We start from the raw sequence: 26,890 nt of genomic DNA on the forward strand, positions 1-26,890 counted from the left end.
TCACTTTTGCTTAACTTAATTTTCTTCTTCACTAGTTTTTTTTCTTTTTTGCCACGCTTTCATCACTTTCATTCACAGGGCGTTTCAATACAAACCTGTCCAAGGAGCTTTGTTTAGTCCTCCCCTTTAGAATGTTTCTGAAATGAGCTAGGCAAGTGTCATTAAATAGCGCGGCTGCATGTTCAGTTTCTTTTCAGTAAAGTCAGGCGTTAGGCAAGTGTCATTAAATAGCGCGGCTGCACGTTCAGTTTCTTTTCAATAAAGTCAGGTCGTTCAGTTTCTTTTCAGTAAAGTCAGGCATTAGGCAAGTGTCATTAAATAGCGCGGCTGCACGTTCAGTTTCTTTTCAGTAAAGTCAGGCGTTAGGCAAGTGTCATTAAATAGCGCGGCTGCACGTTCAGTTTCTTTTCAATAAAGTTGGGCGTTAGGCAAGTGACATTAAATAGCGCGGCTGCACGTTCAGTTTCTTTTCAATAAAGTCAGGTGTTAGGCAAATGTCATTAAATAGCGCCACTGTATGATCAGTTGTAATTTTTTCAGGGTGTTTCGTTTCTTTAAAGTTCGAAACTTTTTCCCACATTGCAAACACTTCCTTTATCTCATTTTAAGAGATAACCTCCTCCGCGATACCGATCTCCTGCAGAACCTCCGTATGTTGCTGCATATGTAGTTCCGTCAGCTCCTCTGTCGTCAGTTCCTCGGAATGTGATTGCTCTTTCCCATTTACAGTTGGGTCAAAACAGTATTACACCTTATTACTTTAGGCAATGCATGTGAACTGAACAGTCACCTGTACTGCAGACTGTATGTAAAACTGTGTGTTGCAAATGTAACTAAAATGTGCACTGCAGAAAAGACACTTTGAAAAGGTGCTGCTATAATAACATAAAAATCAGAAATATAGTAGTTATTTCTCATTGCGTTTAATGTTAAAACAGGGCCTTGTTTGCATGATTGGATGCTTAAAGGTCATAGCATAACACAGCTGTAAATCAGATCTCGAGTGTAAGAGTAATTTTCACAATGCTATTTGGTCCAAAAGCAAAGCAGCATGAGTGGGAAAGTTGGGCCCCCAAATGCTGTGTGTAAGAACTTATTTAAGAGAAAGAAGGCTATCAGTTTTACCCGTGATTGACTCTAACAATTGAGAGATGCAAATAAGATTATGTTTGCTTTGTAGAAGACATGCAAAAAAGCTTAACCCATCTAGAGTGATACAATGTGGAAATTAATGCAAGGAAAAAACAATCGGCTCTTCCCTTACATTCTGTTATCAGCCTTAGAATTTGAGTAAGTTTAATTTGTAATTCATTTGAATTTTTCAAAGAGCCTACATTCATAGACATGCATAGAGTTAGGTGTTGCATGATGCCCTTTGAATGAGTAAGTTAACAACTTTTAGTGAGTCCAAATAAAAATATTCATAAATTACAAAAACAAATTTTTTTATAAAGTTTATTAAATATGTTTATAAAATTTTACAAATTTTCTCATTTCCTAAACACAAATACCAGCAAATCTAGCATGTTCTCTTTGGTTTGCCATTTTAGCACATAGCGGGCAGTTGATTGTGAGTCTTTGCTAGAGAAGTTCTAAAATATACTGTAGTTCATTTTTTTTTATTTCGAAGAAGGTCTGTCTTTCACTTTGCACTTTCATTCTATTCAATGGTGTAGTAACGGATAGAGAAATCCCATTTAGAAAATGCTTCCTTATGAAATCTGCCCTATGGGACAGAGAGGTTTGAAAATATATTTGGTGCCTTTTAGGAACAGGTGGCTGTTTTAGGTGTCCGAATAAAGACTTATCCAGAATTCAACAATGCAAGTCATACTCCACTTTGAAGCCTTTGCGTGTAATAGAATCTAAGTTGGACTTGCTGATTACTGGTGCAAGTAATAATATTACAGCAGTCAAATAGTGTGCAGAAGAGAAAGACTGAAGAGAATTATGTTGCACCTAGAAGAACAGAACACTCAAGTTAGGAGCCATTTCAGCATATGGATAAGGCTGGTTATTAATGTGAAGTTTGCTGTTTTGAGATGAAAGAAAATTAATTGGCAGTGACAAAATTTCAGTTAGACAGAGAACATCATTTAATTCATTACAAAAATTCATTTTCACGAGGCAACATTGTTGTTCAGTAATGAATGTGTTTTATGGTACGTAACGTGACAGTAATTTGCACGTGTAGGCTATTGTTCGTTATGGGTTAGTTATTTACATTCTTTTTAATGAAAAATCACAAATGTGTGGATTATACAGGCTTTTTGTTAAATACTGAAAGAGATTAAATATGTGGGTTATATAGAGTTGCGAGGTATATTCGGGATAAAATATGTCAGATTCCAACAAATAATTTTAATGTCCAAAACATAGCGCCAAAGATAAATCATAACAGTGCATAGGCTTTTCAAATCCGCAAATATCTCATTTCGAATCCAAGTATTCTGCTGACCACAAACCTTGATTCTGTACTTTTGTGGTTCCCGTTAATATCCCATTGATTTCACAATCTGGAAATTCCATATGATACATCTAGAAACTACTGTAAACTTAATGCTGTAGTTTAAAAATGAATGGATAATAAAGTATGGTGTAGAGTGGTGTTGTATGTTTGTTTTTTTTCCCCTTTCCTGGAGAGCCATGGTGTCTACAGAAGTGAGTTAAATACCACGTTCCTTACGCCAAACCTGCAGCCTTCATGTGTAACAAATGAAACAAAAAAGCATTACCAATAAAATTATTTCCAAAAATTTATAATAGCATCACTCAAATCCATTGTAATCATGTTCGTCTTGGCTGGTATGCATGAAAGAAAATGCTAGTGCTAATCAGTTATTAAAAAAATAAGAGAACATCTAAGGTGCAACCTAAACAAGAAAGGTATGCGTGAATCAAGTAGGTGTTAAGGATATGATAACTATCAGAAAATCTGTAGAACTAACAGGATGTATAATTCAGTGAGATGAATAGTAAGGAACATGGAACAGAATGGGGTAGTGAATCAGCCCTACAGTTGTCTTAGGGATATGGGAGGAAACGTAAGTGTCCAGAGAAAACCCATGAATGCAGTGAGAGAGCATTCAACTCCATGTAGGTAAGTGCTAAATCTACAATCAAAATACTGTATATATAGTATTCTGGAGTTACGATTCAATAATGCTGACAACTGTTCTACTGTGCCTTCCTCAGTTTTCTGATAATAAACACTTTTTTAGGAATGGAAAGTTTGAATTGCTAATTTTTTTGAAGAATTTTTTTCACTGCCATTCTGTTGTTTCTGCATCTGATAACTATGTTGAAGCTGATTGTTAAATAAATCAAAAGCTGGGTTGCTTTCAAATGATACTTTTAAGAAACTGACATTTATTTACAACAGTTGCTTTTTAAATATGTGTAATGACATTTATGAGTGGTTGGAAGTAGCAGTGTTGAGGAATGGAAGTAGAGAGTGCTTAGATATTCAACAATGTTTGATTCATTAACAAAAAATGTAAATTTGTTTTTGGTGATTATTTCAAAATGTAACCCGTTGTTTCAGCTCCAAGCATGCAGTATAATAGCAGCCTGGCAAGGCTCACTCCTGAACTGGCAGAACATCTTCTGACCTATTTAGCGCGAGAACGTCTTCTCCGCCCACGCACTCTTGAATACTTTTTTGGTTGTCAGATACAGAAGTTTGTCCTCAATTGCTACCCATATTCTACCAATGAACTACTTCGGCAGTTGCGTGCCTTTCAGACCCTGAAGCATCTAAGTCTAGTCTCCTCACCTCTGCTTACAGGTATGTTGTTTTTGTTTTTATCCTTCAAATATTAGAGTAGTTGATATGAATGCCTCTCAGGAGTGCATGGGTTATCTATCTCCTTGTTGCAGAGATGGTTTATTTTACTCATGTCACCTGGCAGGTGATAGAAAATCTTGCGTCCACAGAGATTTTATTTGCACAGTACATCTGTGGTTTCACCAACAACATGTGAAGTCAGATGCCCTGAATCAACATCCTGTGTATATTGTGATGTTGACTAACAAATGGCTTGTCAATTCTTAGACAGATACTTTTGCAAGATAATGGTTAAATGGTTTGTTGAGCTTCTATCAACATATTATGATAACTCAAATCGCTTTCTTAGAATGTGTTCTCCATTCCAGAGTTGAACATCTGAAGAACGTTTCTCAACTTTTCTTAAACTTTTTCCTAGTCTATTTCTTACACTTTCATGTGGAACAGCATACAGCTACACAGAAGGACAGGTGGGTGTTTTTTATGGATGAGAGGGCAACCTTCATTCATAGTAAGAGAGCCTGAAAAATCTGTCACAAAATGTTTTGGTCATCTGTGACTGCCAAGTCCCACCAACACAAGTTTAACAAATAAACTAGTAGAGCTTTTAAAGGTGGTTTCGGTTGTTACAAATACTTACTTCCATTTGCTATTGAAGATCAAATGAAACTCTGTTCATTCTCCTCAACACGAAGTTAAATGGGCTTTATGAAACTAAATGCAGTGCATGGAAGTATGCCTTTAAAGCACGGTTGCACTCATAGTTATTAACTGTGTACAGATCAGCCGGCATACAACTTACTGGGTGATTTTTCAAATTTTGTGATGATGTTAGGCCAGTTTTCTAAAGCCTAAAGAACTATGACTGCCAACTGCAACACAAATATATAACAAAATATGAAATTATTATATGAAATTATATAAAGTTTGTACTTTAAAATGTGTCATAGTTTGTAATTTCAGTTAGATTATTCTTTTTACAACGGTTCAGGAAAATGAAAGGTGGGAGATGTAATCATTGATCCTCTGAGGTTATGGGAAGTTGCTGCTGTCAAAATAAATTCAGAATGTCACTAAATATTTTAATCAATAATAAACAAGTTTTGCTGAAGTATACTAGGCACCTCCTCAGAATAGAAATTATATGTGTGAATTGCAAATAGCATATAGAAAATTACATTTTTTTTTTTTTACCTCCCTCCAGTATTTCTCTGTGGAATAAAAATCAGTAAAGGACATAGGTCCACTACAACATAATGTAAAGTGAAGTACCCAGTGTTTAAAATTTGGTGTAGGAAATACATATTTTTTCATATTAATTTGCCTCAGGAATTGGCTGTTTGCTCCAAAAATATAGTGCTAGTATTCTGTGAACCAGTCACTGAAATAAATGTGCATTAGCTGCCTTGTATAGATGTATGATTTGGCTACCACTTTTAGAAACATCAAAAGAAGAATAGTTTTAAAACCTTAAACAGTCAATAGTTGTGCTCATTCCTGATGTGATTTTAGAAATACAGTCATGGCCGAAATTATTGGCACCCCTAGAATTTTCCTTGAAAATGCACCATTTCTCCCAGAAAATTGCTGTAATTACAAATGTTTTGTTTATGTGCATTGGAACAACACAAAAAAACAGAGAAAAAAAGCCAAATCTGACATCATTTCACACAAAACTCAAAAACCGGGCTGGACAAAATTATTGACACCCTCTACTTAATATTTGGTTGCACGCCCTTTGGAAAAAATAACTGAAATCAAGCGCTTCCTTTAACCATCAACAAGTTTGTTACACCTCTCAACTGGAATTTCCGACCACTCTTCTTTTGCAAACTGCTCAAGGTTTCTCAGATTTGAAGGGCATCTTCTCCCAACAGCAATTTTCAGATCTCTCCATAAGTGTTCAATCGGATTTAGATCCGGACTCATTGCTGGCCACTTCAGAACTCTCCAGCACTTTGTCTTCAACCATTTCTGAGTGCTTTTAGAGGTATATTTGGGGTCATTGTCCTGCTGGAACACCCTACATTGTGCCCCAATATCTTTTGGTAGTCTTCAGATTTCATGATGCCTTGCACACAGTCAAGGCATCCAGTGCCAGAGGCAGCAAAACATCCCCAAAACATCTTAGAACCTCCACCATGTTTGACTGTAGGTACTGTGTTCTTTTCTTCGTAGGCCTCATTCCATTTTCTGTAAACAGTAGAATGATGAGCTTTACCAAAAAGCTCTACCTTGGTCTCATCTGTCCACAAGACGTTCACCCAGAAGGATTTTGGCTTCCTCAAGTACATTTTGGCAAACTCCAGTCTGGGGTTTTTTATGTTTCTGTGTCAGCAGTGGGGTCCTCCTGGCTCTCCTGCCATAGTGTTTCATTTCGTTCAGATGTCGACGGATAGTTTAAGCTAACACTGTTGCACCCTGAGTCTGCAGAACAGTTTTGAAGTTGATTGGGGTTGTTTATCCACCATTCGGACTATCCTTCATTGCAGTCTTTTATCAATTTTTCTCTTCCGTCCACGTCCAGGGAGATTAGCTACATTGCCATGTGTTGTGAACTTCTTGATTATGTTGCGCACAGTGGACAAAGGAACATGAAGATCTCTGGAGATGGACTTGTAGCCTTGAGATTGTTGATATTTTTCCACAATTCCTCAGACAATTCTCTGCTCTTCTTTCTGTTCTCCATACTTAGTGTGGCACACTCAGACACACAACAGAAAGGTTGAGTCAACTTTTCTCCATTTTAACTGGCTTCAGGTGTGATTGCTATATTGCCAGCACCTGTTTCTTGCCACAGGTGAGTTCAAACGAACATCATATACTTGGAATAAAATGATTTACCCACAATTTTGAAAGGGTGCCAATAATTTTGTCTGGCCCATTTTTGGAGTTCTGTGTGACATGATGTCAGATTTGGCTTTTTTTCTCTTTTTTTGTGTTGTTTCAATGCACATAAAGGAAATAAACATGTATGTACAAAAACATTTGTTATTGCAATAATTTTCTGGGAGAAATGGTGCATTTTCTGGGAAAATTCCAGGGGTGCCGATAATTTCGGCCATGACTGTATGTCTGTTTTAATTGTAATAGCACTTTGAATCTGCTTATAGTGGTTGTAGGTATGCTAGCATCATTTTGCTTTCGACTGCAGTTGTATGGGTTGCTGATCCTGATTTGGAGAAGGTTGATTAAAATTTTCCACACTGATTTAAAATTCCGGTATAAGTTATAAAAAACATGCTATCGTTCTCAAAAATGTTATTGTCTGATAAAATTAATTGTTCTGTAACGTGCAACTATAATGTAGCTGGTGTGCTTTATGGGGAACAACACCAAACAATATTAAACGATCAAAAAAAAAAATCTCAAATGACTCATGTCACATAATTTATATGTCACGAATGCAGTTGTATGTACACCATCCTACATATAGGTTAAAATATTATAAAATAATAGTAACTAGGGCAAAGTTGTGGATCTGAGGCTAAGGATCTGAACTGGTATCCCGAAGGTTGCCGGTTCAAATCCCCGTCACTGCCAAAAGAGATCCTACTCTGCTGGGCCCTTGAGCAAGGCCCTTAACCTTCAATTGCTCCAGGGGTGCTGTACAATGGTTGACCCTGCGCTCTGACCCCAAGGGGTATGTGAAAACTAACAAATTCCTAATGCAAGAAATATATATAAGGCAAAATAAAGAACAAAAAAAAAAAACTCTCTTTCATGCAGGGCTGTCTTAATAGCATTATAGGTCCCTGGGCAAAACAGTGCACTGGGGCCCCTACTTACACAACCGCTCAGCCCATCACAACATACATAGATTAGTGGCAACTGCCCAGCGTTCCCATGTGTTAAGACGGCCCTGCTTTCAAGGTGCTTCATGTCATATCAGCATTGCAGAGTGTGTTCTGGGGGAGGTTACCAATTAGGAAAGAAAAGCAAGGGAAAACATTATCAGGTGAACAATATTTCCCCTATTTGTAATCTTAAGGTACTTCAGGAAACAGGTCAATTTAGTTGTGCTGTCAAAAGCCCAATCCTATTGAATACACTTCTCAGCAGTTCATGAGAGACTGTGACAGAGGTGTTGTATTTTGGCCAAAATATTGCTAAATAAATGTATTTGTGAGCACACAATTGAACATCTGCCATATGGATTATGTAATTTCAGTAAGTTGAGCATTTGTTTTCGGTGAATGTTTTGATATTGTTTGCTGCTTTTTCAGTGTTGGTCCCCATAGAAGCCTATTGTGTTAGGACCTTACCTCCATTTTCCATAAAAATTTGAGATTAAAATTTTTTCTCTGCCCTTAGAACAAATAACATGGGGTAAGTAAAAGGTGAAAAAAAGATGCATCAAAGTTTTAATGATTCATACAAAATAGTATGTTTCTGTGAAAATGTGCTTTGATCTCATAATTACCTTTATCTTTATGTAGATTCAGGCATGTCATTCTTGCCCAGCCTTCAGAAGCTGCAGCATCTCAACTTATCAGCTTGCTGCAAGCTGACTGATAATTGTCTACAGTATATCAAAGGTGAGAAGCAATTCTGATTAGACATAAGAGTAAATTTCCCCGGTTTATACAATTATTTGTTTTAATTAATAAGATATGTTTCTGCTGTTTAATTGTGGTTAGTTTTGTATTTTGTCTTTTTTATAGGAGGCTAGTCTCATGTTAAGAGTTTTTGACAGTTGCATAATTAAGACACTAGTTTGTTTAATTCTGACTCTGTACCTGTTAACCTTAAGTGCTGGCATATTTTTGAGCCTCAGTGCACATTTTAAGGAACCACGTTGTTTGCCTTTTATGGATTTCGGATTGTTTTTGATTTGGTCTTTGTTTTGTTTAGCTGATTAGGTGTGTTTTTGTGTTTTGCAAGATACATGTTTCAGTCACTCTTCAGTCCATGCAAAGAGGAACAGGTGAATGCAACAATACAGTAGTACTGCGGGAAAAAGTAAATCATAAATAAAATGAAATTCATCTTTATGAAAAATGCTGTTGGCTGAATCAAATATGTGTTTTGTTCTACGACTTATGAAACTAGAAACTAGTAAAAAAAAAAAAAAATATGCTGCTGTGCTCCATAATGTTGGATACATGTATTTGCTAATCATTGTTCAGAAAAGTGGCAATGCTTTACATGTTGGACAGAAATACAGAAATGTAGGAATTTTTACTGTACTCTGCGACTCCATATGATAAACAGCCATGTACAAACATGATGAAAAAGGTGGTGAAGCTTCCAGAATAAAAGTATCAAAATGAATAAATAAAGTCCAAAACTTAACAAAAATGTTTCATAAGAAAGAGAACCCATAAACTCTGGCTGTGAACAAAAGGGGAATTCTGAATTTTATAAAAGAAAAAAGGACTTAACAAAATGTGAGAAACAAAGCAAATATGTACTAAAGAGAAAGATTTGCCAAAAGGCAACCCAAGGAACCAAGACCCAATAGACATATTCCAAAGTCAAATCCAATAAACAGACAAGAAAATTCAGAAAGCAGAAAAAACAAGATATGGTAATAATGACAAAGAGATTCAAATACTAACTGAGTGATACACTATTGAGTGTTGTCAGGGTTCTCTAAAGGGGTCTACACTAGGAGTGTGTGATATGTGTTGTCTAGAGTAATTTCTTAATTGTTGTTTTAAAGGTGTACGAGATTAAATTGAAGTATGTCACTCACTTTGCAAAAAACAATCCAAAACATACTTCTTTGTCTGTGTTGTTTTATCATTAGTCTGAGCCTCTCCCAATGTTCACCGTGTTAACTGTGAGAGGAGGAATTGTACTGGCAGAGTTTGAGCACTGAAATGTTTTTCTGTTTTAATGTTTCAGCCTGTTGTTAATAAGCATTAACAGAGAAAGGAGTTCAGTGTGGTTTCAGTGGTGGTTTACACAAAGTGGAACATTGTGAGTCACAATGCAGAATCTTTGGAGGTTAACCGGATTCAAAGCCAGAACGCAGCAGTACAATACATGCAGTAAACACTGGTTACAATGGGATAACTTAAAGTCACATGCAATCACATTCACTTTCTGCTTGATCACCTTAATTTTTGTGTCAAGATCACTTGCCTTTTTTTCCTGTAATTGTAAAACAAATGTAACTGAATATTTTCAAAACCATTACAGGTAATAATGGGAGATTGAGACAAATGAGTTATGACATATGGAGCTGACATGGTGAAAACTTTCATTCCTCTATAAAATGTAATTTAAGTGTGTCATAGATGTTGGGTGAAAAAAAAAATTAGTTCAAACAAATTATGTAATTCGTTAGAATGGATTTTTAAGCCTATCATAAGCCTAGCAGTTGTGTTTTATTTTACAAGCTGTCATGGTTTGGGGTCTTTGATTCCGAAGCACATTTTTTTCTTTAATTATTTAAAACACTTGCACAGATCCCTGCCTCCTTGTCCCACTCCATCCTGTATCTATGGCTGCAGAAATTGGAGCAGGTTATGACACGAGGGAGGGAGAAAAAAAAGTCTTTTAACAAGTATTGCCAAAAAAAAAAAACCCAGGAATTCAGAGGAGGCAAGCTGCTTGATGTTACCTGAGGTGGATAGTGATGTACTTCTACTTAAGTGGTGGAAAACAAGATGTACATTTCCACAAATTGGGGAAACTTGCAAAAATGTACTTGTGCATCCCTGCCGCAAGCAGCTCTACTGAGAGGGCTTTCAGCGCCGGAAAAAAAGTTGTAACATGTAACTGTGCTGCTTTATGGACAGACTGGTGTTTCTGTCACACAACTTGAAGTTTCCTTAATAGAATTTTATAATTGTTTTATTTTTTCTGATATCATTGTGCAATATTGGACAGAACTTTAAGTTAGTAATTTGTTTACAAATGCTACGGGTTTGGGTTTTTTTTTTTGTATCTTGGTGCAATAAGTATATGACCTGTTTACAAATGCTATAGTATTTTTTTCCTGTGCAGTATTATACAGAACTTTGGATTTTTACACTGTAGTACTGTATGTTAGATATTTGTTCTTGCTTGTAGGCTGCACAGTTCACCTTACAGCAGAGCAGTTTATTTTTATCCAGACTGTATTGTTCATGCCCTGCAATTTAATTATGATTAGTATTTTATTCCCTTTGGATTTATAATAGTTTTGTTGGTCGTAGTGCATTTTTTTTTGTGTAAATCCTCTAGGCCACTTTGAAATGGTTTACTCATACTTGCAGTGTTTGATGTCAGTAATACTTTGACTGGTGATTTTAATGTTTTTGTATTATTTTATTTCAGTTTTAAGTAAATAAATATGACCTGTTTTACTTAACTGTTGTTTCCATTAATCTAATTAGTAAGTTACAATTAATATCCTATTAACAAGACTAAGCTAGAGCAATAATACTTTTACAAACACGTTTTTTTAAACGATGCAAAATATCTAATTATCGTTAAAGTCCCAGAAAATATCGAGATACAATTTTTTGCCAGTATTGCACACCCTGGTCTACACCTGCAAAGCAATGGATTGGTAGCACATTTAAAGTTACAGTACATCATTAACAAATTATGAACACTAACAGAAATAAAATAAATGCACAAAAATAACTCAAACTTAAAAAAATTATAATAGAAAGGAAACTAAACACAAGCCAGGGCATAAACTCTGGCTGTGACAGAACAGTTACTGTGACCTTGAACTTGAAGATGCCTTATTCATAATATTCATTCTTCACTTTGCCCCTTGTTTTGTAGTCTGTATATTTGTGTATCAGGGTATAGTGAAAAGATTTATCTTTTTTGAATTTTTTGTGTCATTTTCTTATTTACAGTTTTAGCATCAGTTTACATAGATTTTGGGTGTAGAAAACATAATACAAAATGCATTTATTAATTTATTAGTAATCAGATACTTGGTATCTAAGATTATAGATAAGTGTATTATTGCAATTGAGACTTTGCTGATGAGTACCAGACTGATCTAACAAATACTGCATTTTGAGACCCCATCCATTTACATCTGGCTCTCATTGCCATTTTTCTACTGCGGATACTTTTATGCTTGGTGTGATGCTTATTTCATTAATTTTCTTTTCTTTGTTTTGAATGGGTATGTCTCATTTAAGGAATTATTTGGTGGCATATAATATTTTGCCAGTTTTATTACCTAGTTTTTTATGTTCAATGCTGTGAATGTTGTTTTTATGACCTTTTTATACTTTTATTCCTTTTACAGCCTTTCTTTTCCAAACTAATAACTTTATATTGAGAGGTCTAAAGCCTAAAGAAACATTTTAAACATCATTGTAAAACAAATGGTGTTTAAATTGAATTAAAAATTTAAAGATACATGAGAAATTACTCAAAAAAGCACAAAGACACCGCAGCTCAGGTGAGACAGTATTGTCTCTATTTAGGTTATGTATTCTTTAGAGCTTTGAAAAGTGTGACATGTTGTTTTAATGAGGGTTATGAAGTTCTTTTTCCTAGTAAACCCTTGGCTTTGATTTCTAAGCTCTTTAATTAGTTTTTAGTTTAGTTTATTTAACCCTTAACTACTCACACTATTCCTCATCTCATAATTACCTGCGTGGTGTACTTTATACACCAGTGTTAAAATGGCTATTTATATGCTTGCTGTCAGGTTGTAATTTAAAATACTTCAATAATTTTAACTTGTACATATTTTTAATGTAATTTAATACTATATTACTGAATAGTATGACACAGTCTAGGACTATCTGAAAATAAACCTAATCCACTTCTCCAGTGCTCATACGTCATACTTCATCTGCTGATCAGTTTTTTTTTCTCTCATGCTCATCTATTCAGTATCTCTTTGCATGATGTTACATAGATAATCTGTGGAGTTGTATTGCAATTACTAAGAATTAACCATCTAATACATTGACTTTTGCAATGAATTCTATTAAATTAGCTGTAAGTATTACCCACACTATAAGTACCAACAGTTTTAAGAGCTGTAGACCATTGTTTCTCACTCTTTATGGCTTTGGGACCCAGTTTCACCTTTTCAAGTTCTCGGGTAACCCACAGACAGCAATCACAGAACCACTCCCCCTTGGTGAAACAAGTACAATTACAGAGGGTGAAATGTATCATGCAGCACTGTCTTCAGCACATCTTTATAGCCCGAAATAATATTTAGAAATTTTTTCCTCATGTGCATGCAACCTTGTTGAGAAACACTGCTATAGACTACAATTGAAGTGTATGTAAACTTGTCACCCACTGGAATTGTGATTTAGTCAATAAAAAGTGAAATACTCTTTTATCTGTGAAAACTGTTGGAAAAAATTACTTTTGTTCTGCACAAAGTAGATGTCTTAAATGATATGCCAAATTTATAGTTTGTTAGTTTAAAATTTGTGGAGGGGTTATAACGTGAGTTTTAAAGAAATCACCCTAAGTGTATGTAAACTTCTGACTTCAACTGTATCTATAGCTGCTAATATATATAAGGTGTCATCAGGCACGGGTAAGACGCGTGTCAAAAGAATTCTCAGAGTCCAAGAGTTCGTTTTATAGGTATTTAGTGAAAGGTAAAAGTAAATAGTCCACACAAGAATAAAAGAAAAAGTAGTTACACACGTAGAATAAAAGGCAAAAAAGGAAAAAATTAATCTTCTATAAACTTAGCCTTTCTTGAAAGACTTTAATATTTTCCTATTTAAAGGTTCTTAATTTCTTCTTTCCTACTTAAAGGTTCTTAATTTCTTCTTTCCTACTTAAAGGTTCTTAATTTCTTAAAGGCTCTTAAGCCGGTTGACACATAGGCAAGTGCCTAGGCACGATAACGTGCGGTCACGATTAAAAACCGTATGCCTCCACACCTTATACAAGGCAAGGCTGACACTAACTAACTGAACAGTGATGTTTACTCCAAGCTATTAGAAATGGCAAGAACATACCAAAACGATTCTATTCACGGGGGTTATAGGAACCTTCCATAGTTTATGCATTGTCATCTAATAAACATTCATGAATCTTATAGAACAAGGAAAATGGCTCTTACAGTATCTATTTGTCCTAAAGTGTTTCCAGTGTCATCGAGACCCAGCAATATTTAAGTTATTTTGTTAGCAGAACACACTGTATATGACTTTGGTTTTTTTCCCTAGGCAAATGATATTTTCGCAGGAGTTGTGAGACTAATCGGGTTTGTTACTAGGTTTGTCTACTCTCACACCTCAAGATTAACACACACACAGATACACGCATGGAGATCCTAATCACTGAATTACACAAGTGATACCCAACTGTCATTCACTCTGTAATAAAGGCATATAACGAAAAGGGTGTGGAGGCAATTACCAACCAAAGGGATCTTAAGTCTGCCACATTCTTACTATTGAGGTTCAACCTCTCAGCCTTGATAACCCTGCAAAGATGAGAGGGAACAGTATGAGACTATAAATTTAATATCTCTACCGCAGATACTTATGGAGGTTTCATTCTCCTCAGTCAACTTTCAGATAACCTGCTCTTCTTTGTTACATCGTTCTACCCGTCTGGGTGCCGACTTGGCTTTATGGAGGTGTTGAGCCGTCACCCAAACCAAATCACTGTTCTCAAAATTGTACACATTTATGATGTCTGTTATAATATTTGGCTTGTTTGGCCTCCCTAATCTCCCTAGACAGCTGACCCTGTAATTGTAAAACATGACATGCTTTTGTAGCTGGGGAAGGAGCACATGAGACTAAGCTATCTAATGGTCTTTTAATAGGTCTGCCTAGAGCCAGTAAAGCCAGATTAACAACTGTAGTCTCGTGGACAGCAGAATTTAAAGCCAGCCTTAATTCTGGAAGATACTAGTTTTTAAAGTCTGGTTTACTCTCATTGTATGGTTATTCAGAGGATGATAAGTGCTTGTTAGAGTTTGCTTGATACCTCATGCACTTTTAATAACAGTACTTGTAATCAGAAGTCATCTATCTGATACAGCAAACCATGGAACACTCCATTGAGTATATCTCATTTTTTGAGATATTACTGATCCAGTGAGTCAGACTGTTTTTTATAGCAAATAAGTCCACCTACTTGGAATAATTGTCCACGATTACCAGTAAGAATGTGTTTCGCTTCTTGCTGATTGGCAATGGTCCCATCATGTTAACACCTAACATATCTCCTGGTTCAGTGACACCAGGGGCCTAATGTATAAACGGTGCATACGCACAAAAATGTTGTGTACGAACGTTTCCACGTTCAAATTGTGATGTATAAAACCTAAACTTGCCATAAAGCCACGCACATTTCCACGTTAGCTCATACCCTGGCGTACACAAGTTCTGCACTCGGTTTTTCAAACTGGCAGCACCCAGTGTCAAAGCAGTGCTACTGTTCTAGTGTGGTTTCCCTTTCTTTTTTGGATCCACATCCCTGACGCGACTTTATAAATACACTAAAATTAACCGCATATTGTTTATTAGTTTAATGCATCTGATTGTAATTAACCTGTAACAATATAATGGTCCATGGAATGGCCAAACTATTCCAAATACCATATCTGCTTTAGCGTTGTTACTCTCACTGCACCTTCTTTTTCTTCTTTCAGCTGCTCCTGTTAGGGGTTGCCACAGCGGATCATCTTTTCCATATTATTCTCTCTACACCACTGTATATATCACTGTATCTGAGTGTGGAATCGCAGATCTACAGCAGCTGATCGGGAAGTGAATTATTGGTATACAGCATCAAGCACACGCTGCCTCAGCCGTGCTGCCTATTTGAACTGCTCTCATACGGCAAACGCTTCAAAACCTTTCCTGTACGGAACTCGCAGTTCAGAAACAGTTTCATCCCAAGAACTATAAACGCACTCAATCAGTCCATCAAGTGCTCCTTGTAGAACTGTTTGTACTTATTAGTACAATCACCTCACTGTAAACTTGCACTACAGTTATAATATTGCACAACCTGAGCCACTTTATAAAGCGCGTATTAACACATGATGACGATATCATTTTTAACATGAAATGTAGCAAAATATGTTTATTATATTATACAGATAAAACTTTAACTTCATTTAAATAATCTATATTGTTAATAATTAAACATGTGAGGACACGGTGTTGCTGCGCTAGCAAGGATCTGGCTTTCCGTTCACGGATTGTTCCTGCCTCGCGCTGTATGCTTGCTGGGACTGGCGTGACACTGGATGGATAGATGGACAGAATAATTAAACATGTACTATGAAGATATTTCAATGTTCCGTAAAAGTTTTGAAGAATCAGCATTCTAAACTTACAGATGGCTTAACGTCTATTACAGAGCTGATTGTGTGGCGATTGGGTATTTGGAGAAAGAAAAGGAAGGACAGGAATTAGGAGTTAGTATGTTTGAAAGAGACAGTACTGCTGCAATAAATTATTTCATCGAAGGTTGCGCACAATTACTGTGTCACCGTGTTCCCATGTTTAATAACATGCTTTAACTCCTATCATCATGAAAATGATATCACGTATACATCTCAGTATTTTAATTATTCAGAGCTGTAATATTACAAATGCAATGGATTCTGTGTCCTGTCGGAAGAAGAGAAAGCCCGGAAGCACGTAGTGATTCACACACACACAGCACATAGAAGATCAAATACAAAACAAAGCATTTAACGTGCTACTTTAGTTATGATGGGATTTGAGAAACTAGTAAATTAAACGATTTTAAGATGAAGTTTATGGTGTTCTACTTTAATGACAAAATAAACTATGTGATTAAAGTGGAAATTTCAAGATTAAAGTTGACATTTCATGCTTTTTCCCCACTGTGCCTATTTTTTTTTTCTCTGTACCCTAATAAGCTTTCATATGAAATTCAGACGGTGGGCTGTGACTCACCTTTTTACGGTGACTTTGACATCTGACAACTTCTTTTTTATTTCGGGCACTGTGCGGCTTTGTGAACTTGTGCTTTTGAGTTTCTCCGACACTCTGTCACTCGATCAACTTCCTTTTGTTATTTATACCACTGTTTAAACCAACAAATAATATGTTTTTCCTTGCCTGCACTTGGTATTCGCTGAAATTCTTCTATTTTCCCTTGTGCTTTTGCCGTTGTCTTTTCACAGAAGGCTGATCTTAAGGGCTATTTATACTGATTTGCATATTCAAAGAGGCGTAATTCTGTGAGGAGTTGGGGTGGGGCAGCAGGCACATGCATTACTTTTCACGCTGACCGGGATTTATGTAGTGGAAGAATGTGGAAGTTGGCATTCGCACAGATTTATGCATCTGGATTTTTTTGTGCGTAAGCACATTTCCGCTTTTGTCCATACGTCATGTTATAGTGTGAATTCTACTTACGCCGTTATGCATGAGGCCCCAGGTGATTGCATATCGCCGGCTGGTTTTCCTGGTAATACTATAAATTGCTTGGACGGCTGACATTTCTTTACATGACTCCATATATCCTTATAGATTGTAATCCACCAGACTACTTCTAAGAAATAAAAAAAAAAAAAAAAAAGCAAAAGGGTTATAATCTTGACAAGGGGCAATTTTGAGCTTAACTCACAAGTGGATCTTTAAGGCCATGTACATTATGGCTCACTGGCTTGTTCCTACACTGGTGTATATCCTTCCAGTTTTTCCTTCTGTCCAAATGAAAGAAATCCTCCATAGGAAAAGTGTGATAGTGTGCAAATATAGTTCTTATACTTTTTTTTTCTGCAAGTACAACTCTAGAGGCCTCAGACATTTTTTTAAGTGGAGTGTCCCTTTCTTTGCTGCTTCATATTCCATGTGAAACAGTAGGTCAAACAGAATTTAAATGCAAGTCCTCTTCAGTTGGACGATGAGCCCCATCTTAGTGAGGACATGTGGGTTTGCCTGGAAAGGATTAGGGAAAGAGGGGCCTTATTTTAGGAGTGTGTTATACATCACCCAATAAAGACAGTAATTTCAGCACACATCTTTTTAGTAATATTAAATAGGCAAGTTTACAGGGGGATGTTATAGTAATGGGGGCTTTAATTATCTGAATATTAACTAGGATAACCTTGCAAATGGAGGAGCACAAGAGCAGGAGTTTTTGGAAGTAATCATGACTGTTTTTTAACTTAGTCTGTTTAATTCACTGTTAAACCACCAAAAGCTTGCCTGGATTTAATATTTTGTAGTAATAAAGATAGAATTGAGGGTTTAAAGGTGATTGAACTACTAGGGTTAAGTGACCATAATATAATACAGTACTCCATGTTTTGTAAGAGGATGGATGCAAAGACTAAAATTGTTAAGTTTAACTTTGGTAGGGCATATTTTGAGCAGATGCAGCAAGGTCTAATTAGGATAGATTGGGATAAGCTTTTAAGTGTGCGAACAGTCGAGGAACAGTAGAACAGGTTTAAAAATGTTTTACATGTAATGCAGGACAGGTACATATCTAAATTTGGAATTAATAGGAAATTTAAAAAAAACACAGTGGGTTATTAAAGAGTAAAAAAAAAAAAAGAAGCTGCAAAGGAAAAAACAGCTTTATAAGGCATATGACTAATAACTCCAAAAGGAATCGTAGGGTATATGGGTACATGAGAGAAACCATTAGGAAGGATATAAGTATTTTAGTAGTAAAAGAACAGTCAAGTAGGAGGTGAAGTGCATCAGAAATAGTAAAGGGGAATTATAAGATACAGACGGTGAAATAGCAGATGCTCTAAACTTGTATTTTTCTGAGGTCTTCACAAGTTAAGAAGTTGATTAACTCCCAACGGTTAACAGGACTACTGAAGGATTTGAAAATTGTAGAGGGAGAAGTACTGCTCAGATTATATAGGTTGAAATCAAACATCAGGACGAGATGATATTTAGGCAAGCGAGTACATATATAAACCCTTGACACATATTTTTTAGAAGTCAGTGCATTCTGGGGAGTTTCCTGAAGCACTGAAAAATGGCAAGTACAGGTTGGTGCAGTGAAACGGGACTTTTTCAATTGACATGCAATGCACAAACGCATTACAAAATACATTTAATGATGAAATGTATTATTCAGGATATGCAGTTAATGATGGTAATCGGTATTCATTCAATATTCATTTTATGTTTTGAAGAAAACATCATGAAGGTGTTGTCCATTTCTCCATACACATTCTTACAGTCTGTTGTGGAAATTCTGCATTGCTCGACTTAACATGTCAAGAGGAATGCCAGCGATTTCCTCTTCAGTCCTCCTCTTTAGTTCAGCAATGGTTGCAGGATGTGTGCAGTACACTTGCCTTTTAAGATGTCCCCACAAACAAAAAAAAAAATCACAAACAGTGAGATCTGGGGATTTCAGAGGCCATGGAATGTCACCGTTGCGTGAAATGACGCTCCTTCCAAACAATCATCGAATAGCTGCCATCGATTTTCGGGCAGTATGTGAAGTGGCTCCACCTGGCGACTTCTTTTTTTAAGGCTGAACCCATTTCTTCAAAATTATGCACCCATGTTGTAATCGCATGAGCAGGCGGGACACGATCATGACGTCCTAACTGGTAATGATGCCGAAATTCCCTTTGTGCAGCAGTCACACTATCACCATTCTTATTAAAGGCTTTCACAGCGAATGCTCAATGAACACCACTCCGCTGCTCCATTATAACTAACTAGCCAGCCTGCGGCATACCATACGCTGCATAATCAGGCCGCTTTTTTAATGATTTTTAAGCACAGGGAAAAAATTAACATTTGAAAAATCCGTAATTTAATAAACCACCAAGAAAAGTAACATTGTAACAATGCACGGTACGAACCAACATACAATTGTCCGTGACTGAAAACTGGAGGACCGCCGTTGCGCCTTCTCCTCCCAGAGCGAGGGACGGGGGTGGACGGTGCTCGGGCGCGGAGGGTGGAACGGGAGGAGAGGGGAAGGATGCCCATTCCGCCCCCTCCGTCATGCTAGTCTGCTGATTTCTCATTCAGTATGCACTGCCTGCTCATGTGCCCACCCCCAACTCCCAAAGTCGTTTTCGTCTTTGCACAGTCCACATGCACCTGTGAGTCACATAGACTTTTCATTGTTCTTTGCGGTTCTGGCTGCTTTTCTATATATATTCCACCAAATCACCCGACCATGGTGGAAGCGGGGTTGGGGTTATTGTGTACAAAGGGCAGGGACGTAATCAGTGTGAGTGTATGAACCGCACTTACTGGGAATTCCTCGTTCGTGGGGAACAATTGCAAGCCCCGGTTTCCAACACGAATGGGGTTCAACGGCTTACCCACGCTTCTCTGCGCCGGGTAGTCACACGTTAATTCATTCAGTGTAGCGCGCATGCAGTAAATGAAGATCTCATGGCAAGCCTGAAAGCATAAAATTGGAGCTGTGTGACTCGCGTTCTTTTCGCGGTTCATTTTCCTCAGCATGGGTCAATTGTATGTGCCAGACTGGATCTCCGTAAGGGAATAGCAGTGGATAAACCATGGGGTCACAGTTCATATTGAGAATAGAGATACGTTTGCAAGCATCTCCCCTTGGATATATGCAAATGTCGCGTTGTGCAGGAGGTTCCCCGTCTTCACCTACAAAGATAGCAGCAACATCAGTTTGACAGGACGGGGTGTTATACTTTCTCATAACCGGCCTTGGATTTTCCATGAACACCATTCGTACAGCAGTAACAGGGTTACCGTGAGTGATAATGTCATGCATTTGCATGTAAGACTTTGCGAAGGGATTAACCTGTCATATCATGTTGTCTAGTTGAAGCAACAAAATGTCACTGCAAGCGCTATTACATTCCTTTTGCAAACATTGACTGGTAGCCTCAGCAGAATCGAAGATATATAGCTGACTGTATTGTGGTGACGTGTCAGGATTGGTATATAAAGGAGAGACCTGGTGATAAATTTGACCATGGATTCTGAAAGCATAAGGTCCTTGTCCAGATGGTTGAGCGATGTGTGCGCTCATTGACGGGAAAGCTAAAGCAGAGTTGTATTCCCTGATATGATCACAGTAATTTCGGGACAGTGGGTTCTTGCCAGTCAAGAGGTATTCTAAAAAAAGAGGGGGTTTGGATAGCGGTGGCAAAGACACCTTGCCGACATGACAACACTTAGTGTAATGTCCGGATTTGTTGACCTCTGCTGGCCAATGAAGAGCATTGCAAGAGGCACATAGTGCGGTAGGTAGGCCAATGTTATGTTCTTGGACGTGAATGGCGGTATCTTCTTGAAAAGCTGCAGAAAACTGAATGCGATATTTGTGCATGAACGATTTGGTGCTGTGTTAACACTGAAGGGAATTGGAATGAGTTGTTTCGAAGCATTGCCAGCAATGTTCACATTGCATAATTCGTTCAGTGGAGTGTGTTTTTAAATGCATGTTGAGATATCTCTGCACTCGGAACGTTTTTGAATAAATCGTGCATTGAAAGATCTGTTTGGAATGCGTTTGTTCAGTGGAGTGTGAGTTTAAATGTGCTTTGAGAGATTTCTGGCGCGTGAAGGTTTTGGAGCAGTGTTGACACTGAAAAGAGTTCATCAGGGAATGTGTTTTGAGATGGTTAGTAAGGTATCTGCATGCGTGAAAGTGTTTGTCGCAAAGTTTGCATACAAATGTTTGTGTTGAATGGATCTGCATATGGTTTTGGAGATCCATCTCACCTGTGAAGTCCTCGTTACAAAATGTGCAATTGAAGGTGAGAGTGGAATGAGTTCGTAAGTGTTTCTTGAGAGCGTGAGTTGTTTTGAAGCATTGCTGGCAATGTTCACATTGCATCATTCGGTTAGTGTTGTGTTTTTTTAAATGTGCGTTCAGATATCTCTGCACTCAGAAGCTTTTGGAACAAAAGGTGCATTGAAAGTCCTGTGTGGAATGCGTGTGTTCAGGGGAGTGTGTCTTTAAATGTTTTTCAGGAAGAGGAGAGTGGGCAGGTGACTTCACATTAGTGTGGCGAGCAAGTGGGTGTGCACCCTGTGTGCACATACCGACAGCGTCAAAAGATGTCACCAGAAGGTTATCATGTGTGTATTTGAGAGGCATGAGAACCTCGTAATGCCCATGATCCAAAGACCGCTAAAGAGCCGGGATATGGAGAGACGTTGGGCCGGATTGTAAACTTGAGGAGAGGCATGAGGACGTTCTTGGAAGTAAATGGTGATAGTAGCTGGAAGGATTTGAGACATTGCCACAATTTCTGCCTTGCCACCATAGACTCCGGACGTATTCATGTAGTCAGCGTATTGTTGAGCAGACTGTATAACAATGCCTCTGTGACTAACAACAACGGACACCACGTCGCCAAAGTTATTCCAATGTTGGCAAACAAAGCCAACAGCCATGTTGCGAAATTTGAGAGCAACAGTTTCGTCAGTGACATTTTTCCAGAAAAACCCGACTGATAGAAACGAACAGTTACCTGATGCAGGAATTTCTATAACATTGAAAGAAGTGTTGTTTCCATGAAATACATTTGAAGCGGTAGCCATGAAGGGCAAACGAACAGTCAATGTGTCTCACAGCTGGATTTGGACCGCAGCACAGACCAAAGCGAGTGAGTATGTGTTTGATGAGCTGTTCGAGTTGGCGGGCAGTGCTCTGAGGTGCGTACCCTATCACGTGGGAGGAGGGGTAGAGTTCCTTTCCCATGGTTTTAGATGGTGGACGTGGTCGGGTGTCGTAACCGAAAAGAATAATGAAAAGTCAACGTGGCTCAGAGGTGCATGTGGACTCCTAGCACAGACGAAAGCGACTTACGGGGTGGTCGGTGAGTTGTTGCGTCTGGGCACATGAGCAGGCAGTGTGAATGCCTAGAGAGCGAGGGTGGACGCGGGCCGGGGAATAAGGAGTGTTGGTGGGCGGAGAAACGTTTTTCCGTGTTCCTGCAGGACCTTCTAAGAAGATGCATGTTTGTCGCGGATGCGGTGGACGTGGGCCGGGGAATAAGGAGTGTTGGTGGGTGGGGAAATGTTTTCCGTGTTCCTGCAGGATCGTCTAAGAACACGCATGTTTGTCGCGGATGCGAATTGCTGTGTGTAGCGTGTAAAACAGTTTGCGATGGTGCACGCGGTCGTGCGTCGTAACCGAAAAGTCAACGTGGCTCAGAGGTGCATGTGGACTGTAGCACAGACAAACATAAATGACGGCATGTTTTCTGAGGCGAGTTGTCGTCGTATCCAATGGTCTTAGAGTTGGTGGGCGTGGCTGTCTTGCGTGCTGTCCATGGGTGTCTACTTGTCGGCGGCTTAGTGAATTATATATACAGATGGCAAGGGGTTCTAAACGAGGTTGCATTAGTCCCAAACAACTGCCAATGCCCCAGGGAAGCCAACACCTAGTTCCAGAAGTTCCCTCTTCCCTGTGCCACCCTGTATTATCCCATTATATAAAAAGGGTGACCAAGTTGATCCAAGTATCTGTAGGCTAATAAGCTTAACATGCATAACAGGAAAATTAATGGATGGAAGTATTAAGGATAAGATTGAGCAGCACATGGCATGTACAGACATTTTTCTGAACAGTCAGCATGGGTTCAAAAGAGGAAGGTTGTGTTTTATTAACAAGCTACAATTCTATTCGGAAGCAACAAAAGGGTATGATCAACCTGGAGCATATGATATTTATCTTGACTTTGAGACAGCATTTGATAAGGTGCCACATTAGAGGTGGGGCAAACTGAAAGTAGTGGGAGTTCAGGGTGATGTTTTCAGATGCGTGCAGATTTGGCTCAGATACAGAAAGCAGAGGGTGATGGTGCGAGGAACCTTCTCAGAATTGGCTGATAAGACAAACCTTGCCACCAATCAGTGTTTTCTTTGTTTTGCCAAGGTACCTACCCTTTCCATACACTTTTACTTGTTGTCACCCCTCTGATTGTGAGAACGTCATCTGTAATTTTGCGCGGCACCACTTTTATTTTTATGCATCACCTTGTTTGAATGTGTGTATCACCTTTTTTTTTTTTTACATGTGCGGCACCACATTTAATTCTGTGTGTCACCTCGTTTGAATGTGCGTGTCACCTTAAGTGCGAGTGTATGCTTGTTTAATTGTGCATTGCACACCTTTACATTTTTTGTCACTTGCTCTTTCAGGGCCACCGTATGGTGGCCATCGTTAGCAAGACATTTTCTGAATGCTCACATGACTCGTTTGGACATTTCAAGGGGAATAGCAGTGATTTCGTGGTGAATAGCGTCCTTGGGAGCTTCAAGGTTTTGAGGCCGGTGTGTGTATACCTGCGACTTGAGATAGTCCCACAAGAAGAAATTGCACAGAGCAAGATCAGGCGAACATGAAAGCCACCTGACATCGCCACGCAGTGAGATCAGCAACCAGGCATCCACCACATCCATTTCTTCCAGTTGGGGCCGCAAAAAGTTTTTTAGCATTTCAATGTGATGTTCTGAAGTTATTGTGACCGTTGCAGTGGTGCTGCAATTGAAAAGTTCTGGGATTGAAAAAGTCAACAACTGTGGTGTTCCAGTGCTTCTGCAGACTAGAAGTTGTGATGTCTCAAATGGCAATGTGTGGTAACATTTTTTGTAACTTTAAGATAATGTTGTTTTTGGTACAGTGTTTAACTAAAGCTGGTTCTTCCTATGTGCTAGTTGCAAAGAAACAAACTGCACTCAGCCCTTTTCTCATGTACTGTATACTATCCCAAGGCACTTTATGAGTTAAAAAAATGCAGGATAACATTCTAACTTCAACCTCTCTCACCTGAAACGCACAATTAAATTCACACTCTCAAGGCTCTGTACTTCACTCCAGAAGAGCAGGAGTGCATGTGTGAGTTGAAATAGCCAGTAGCCTTCTCTGACTTTAGTGAAGATGCTATGAAAATATAATTAATGTACTCATTATAAATTAAACAATTATATCAGTCAGTCATTTACAATACTGTGTATTAAGGGGGCATACAGTGGAAGTTAATCACTGATATTATAAAATAGACATTTAAGTATCATCAAGATATGATCAACTTCTAGGCTGAAACCAAGACAATGCATTACTTGTTCCTATAAATCTATTTAAGGTTAATACCCTTAATTGTTGACAATATACTTTTTTTTTGCTAATGTGACAATTTCAAAGTCATCCTGTGTCACTTAAGTTTTCTGATGTGATAATTTTAAAATCTTGTGCTCGGGAGTACCAGATACAAAAAAATTTTTTTTTTTTTGGTAGAGTTTAAATTGGATAGATTGGTTTACACAGAGCACATTGAGCTTAAATTATTCTTTTTAAAATATGATCTTGTATTAGTCAACCCACTGCTGGGTTACCCATTCAATGAAAACAAGGGTGCATGAGAATGTGTACTTTATGGAATGTGTTAATCTAGGCCAAATAACCTTCTCTCCAAACTCTTAGGATTATCACATTAACTAAGTCCTATTAACAGATATTTTTATTTTGTTTGTTGAGTATTAATAACATAATTACTAATAAAAGTTGTATATCACAAGATTGAAGAATTCAAGAAGATCATTTCTAAATTGCCCTGTGAATTAACTAAGAAAAATAACAACAATCTCTGTTTTTTAATTCCAAGTGTTTCCTCCTTTACTAGGGCTAAGATTTCTTTCCTACCTTTCCTTGGACAAGACCAAAGTAAGTGATTGTGGGCTTGTGGTTTATCTGGAAACGGCTCCTGCATCACTTACGCAGCTTAGTCTGAATTGCACAAATATCACAGAAAAGACTTTGGCAGTGCTTCAATGCAGTGTTCCTCAGCTCAAATTGCTAAGCATCAAGCATACTAAGGTAATACTTAAACCATTGACATATTGTCTTAACATTAGAATTACTCATTTTTCTCTGTAGAAACAGCAGTTAACATGAGTTTGTAAGAAATATATATTTATTTGTGATATATGACTATACCATAACATTTTGGCACAGATCATATATCAATTTTTGTGATGTTCATTAATCACTGTTGCACACTGGTTAATTTACAGGTGTTTCCTCAGCTGACCACCTTGCTGTAGTCTGGCTAATTGGCTGTGTTTTATATTGGTGTAGTGTGGGTGTGCTTGTTACCTGCCATGGTTTGTCATTCACGCATCTTCTTACACTTTTGATGGAATTGAGAAATTAGATGTATTGGTGGATGGATGGATTGCAGACATAAAAAAGCAAGTAATATTCATGTTCCATATAAATAACTAAAAAAACATTTTGTCTTTCTATATTTACTGTAGATTTTTGATATTTCTGCTCTGAAGGGAATGCTTTGTCTGCACACTCTGCACATTGATCACACTTGTGTGTCTGAAACAACCCTTTTGCATTTGGCAGCTCACCCATCATTGTCAGTACTTGGTCTTGCAGGAATACCAGTTAACAATGGTAATCATGTTCTTGAAATTGTCTCAGGTGAGAACAAAAATTGTGATTATTTTTCTTCTCCTTCCAGTGCCCTGTTGTAGAATCCAAAAAAACACTGCCTTATTGAAGAGTATTGCCATGGTTTTGGAATTATTTAATTTTCAGTTCATTATTGTGCTTCTCTTCTGTACCAAAGTCTTAAAACTTAGTGTTCATATAGTTAGATAAAAGTCTGGTGTAGCAAATTTAATAATGAAATCATTTAGTTATTTTTTAGATCTAAAAACAACTACATTCATAAGCTCAAATAAGCAGTGCTAATTTAATTTACAGGTATTCACAACAAAATACAAAAGTCTAATTTATTTCTGTTGTGCTTTCCTTTTAGGTCTAAAATTGAGTCATCTGACATTAACTGGGCGCCACACGGTAACAGACAGTGGCCTGGAGTTCCTTGCCCGATTAACCTTTTTGTCAGAGGTGGATCTTACAGACTACACTGAGGTGACTGACCAGGGGGTTCAGTACCTCGCAACTCTGAGTAGGTCAGTCACTGCTTTTATGTTTCTTTGCTAACTTGTTTATGTGGGATATCAGTGCTTACAGATCCTGGACTTGAAGAGGAGACACATTTGTTACCCTACTGTATTTAATAATTTTTTATAAAATGTGACTTTTTTATAGAAACTTTTACATGAAGATTTTGCCGCTTGTTAAATTATGTAATTATATTTAGAATACTTTAAACTTTAAAGTAAATGCTGGTATTTATGTTAACTTATTTTATTGGTTTAAATGGTAGCAAATGAGGGCGCAGGTCAGAGGTGCAGAAAAGAAAAAAGG

General features: G+C 37.7%; 1 protein-coding gene across 1 annotated transcript in view; it reads left to right on the top strand.

Annotated features, from left to right (window-relative positions):
• The window catches only part of si:ch73-173p19.1 (uncharacterized), a 156,460-nt gene that overhangs the window by 112,493 nt on the left and 17,077 nt on the right, over positions 1–26,890 (top strand). Inside the window, exons 10-14 of the mRNA XM_028803868.2 lie at positions 3,545–3,787; positions 8,227–8,325; positions 25,287–25,480; positions 25,921–26,095; positions 26,436–26,592. Coding sequence (XP_028659701.2) covers positions 3,545–3,787; positions 8,227–8,325; positions 25,287–25,480; positions 25,921–26,095; positions 26,436–26,592 — 868 coding nt within the window. The remainder of the gene's footprint in view (positions 1–3,544; positions 3,788–8,226; positions 8,326–25,286; positions 25,481–25,920; positions 26,096–26,435; positions 26,593–26,890) is intronic.

This window comes from Erpetoichthys calabaricus, chromosome 6 (genome assembly GCF_900747795.2).
Source record: "Erpetoichthys calabaricus chromosome 6, fErpCal1.3, whole genome shotgun sequence".
In the NCBI taxonomy this organism is placed as follows: Eukaryota; Metazoa; Chordata; class Cladistia; order Polypteriformes; family Polypteridae; genus Erpetoichthys; species Erpetoichthys calabaricus.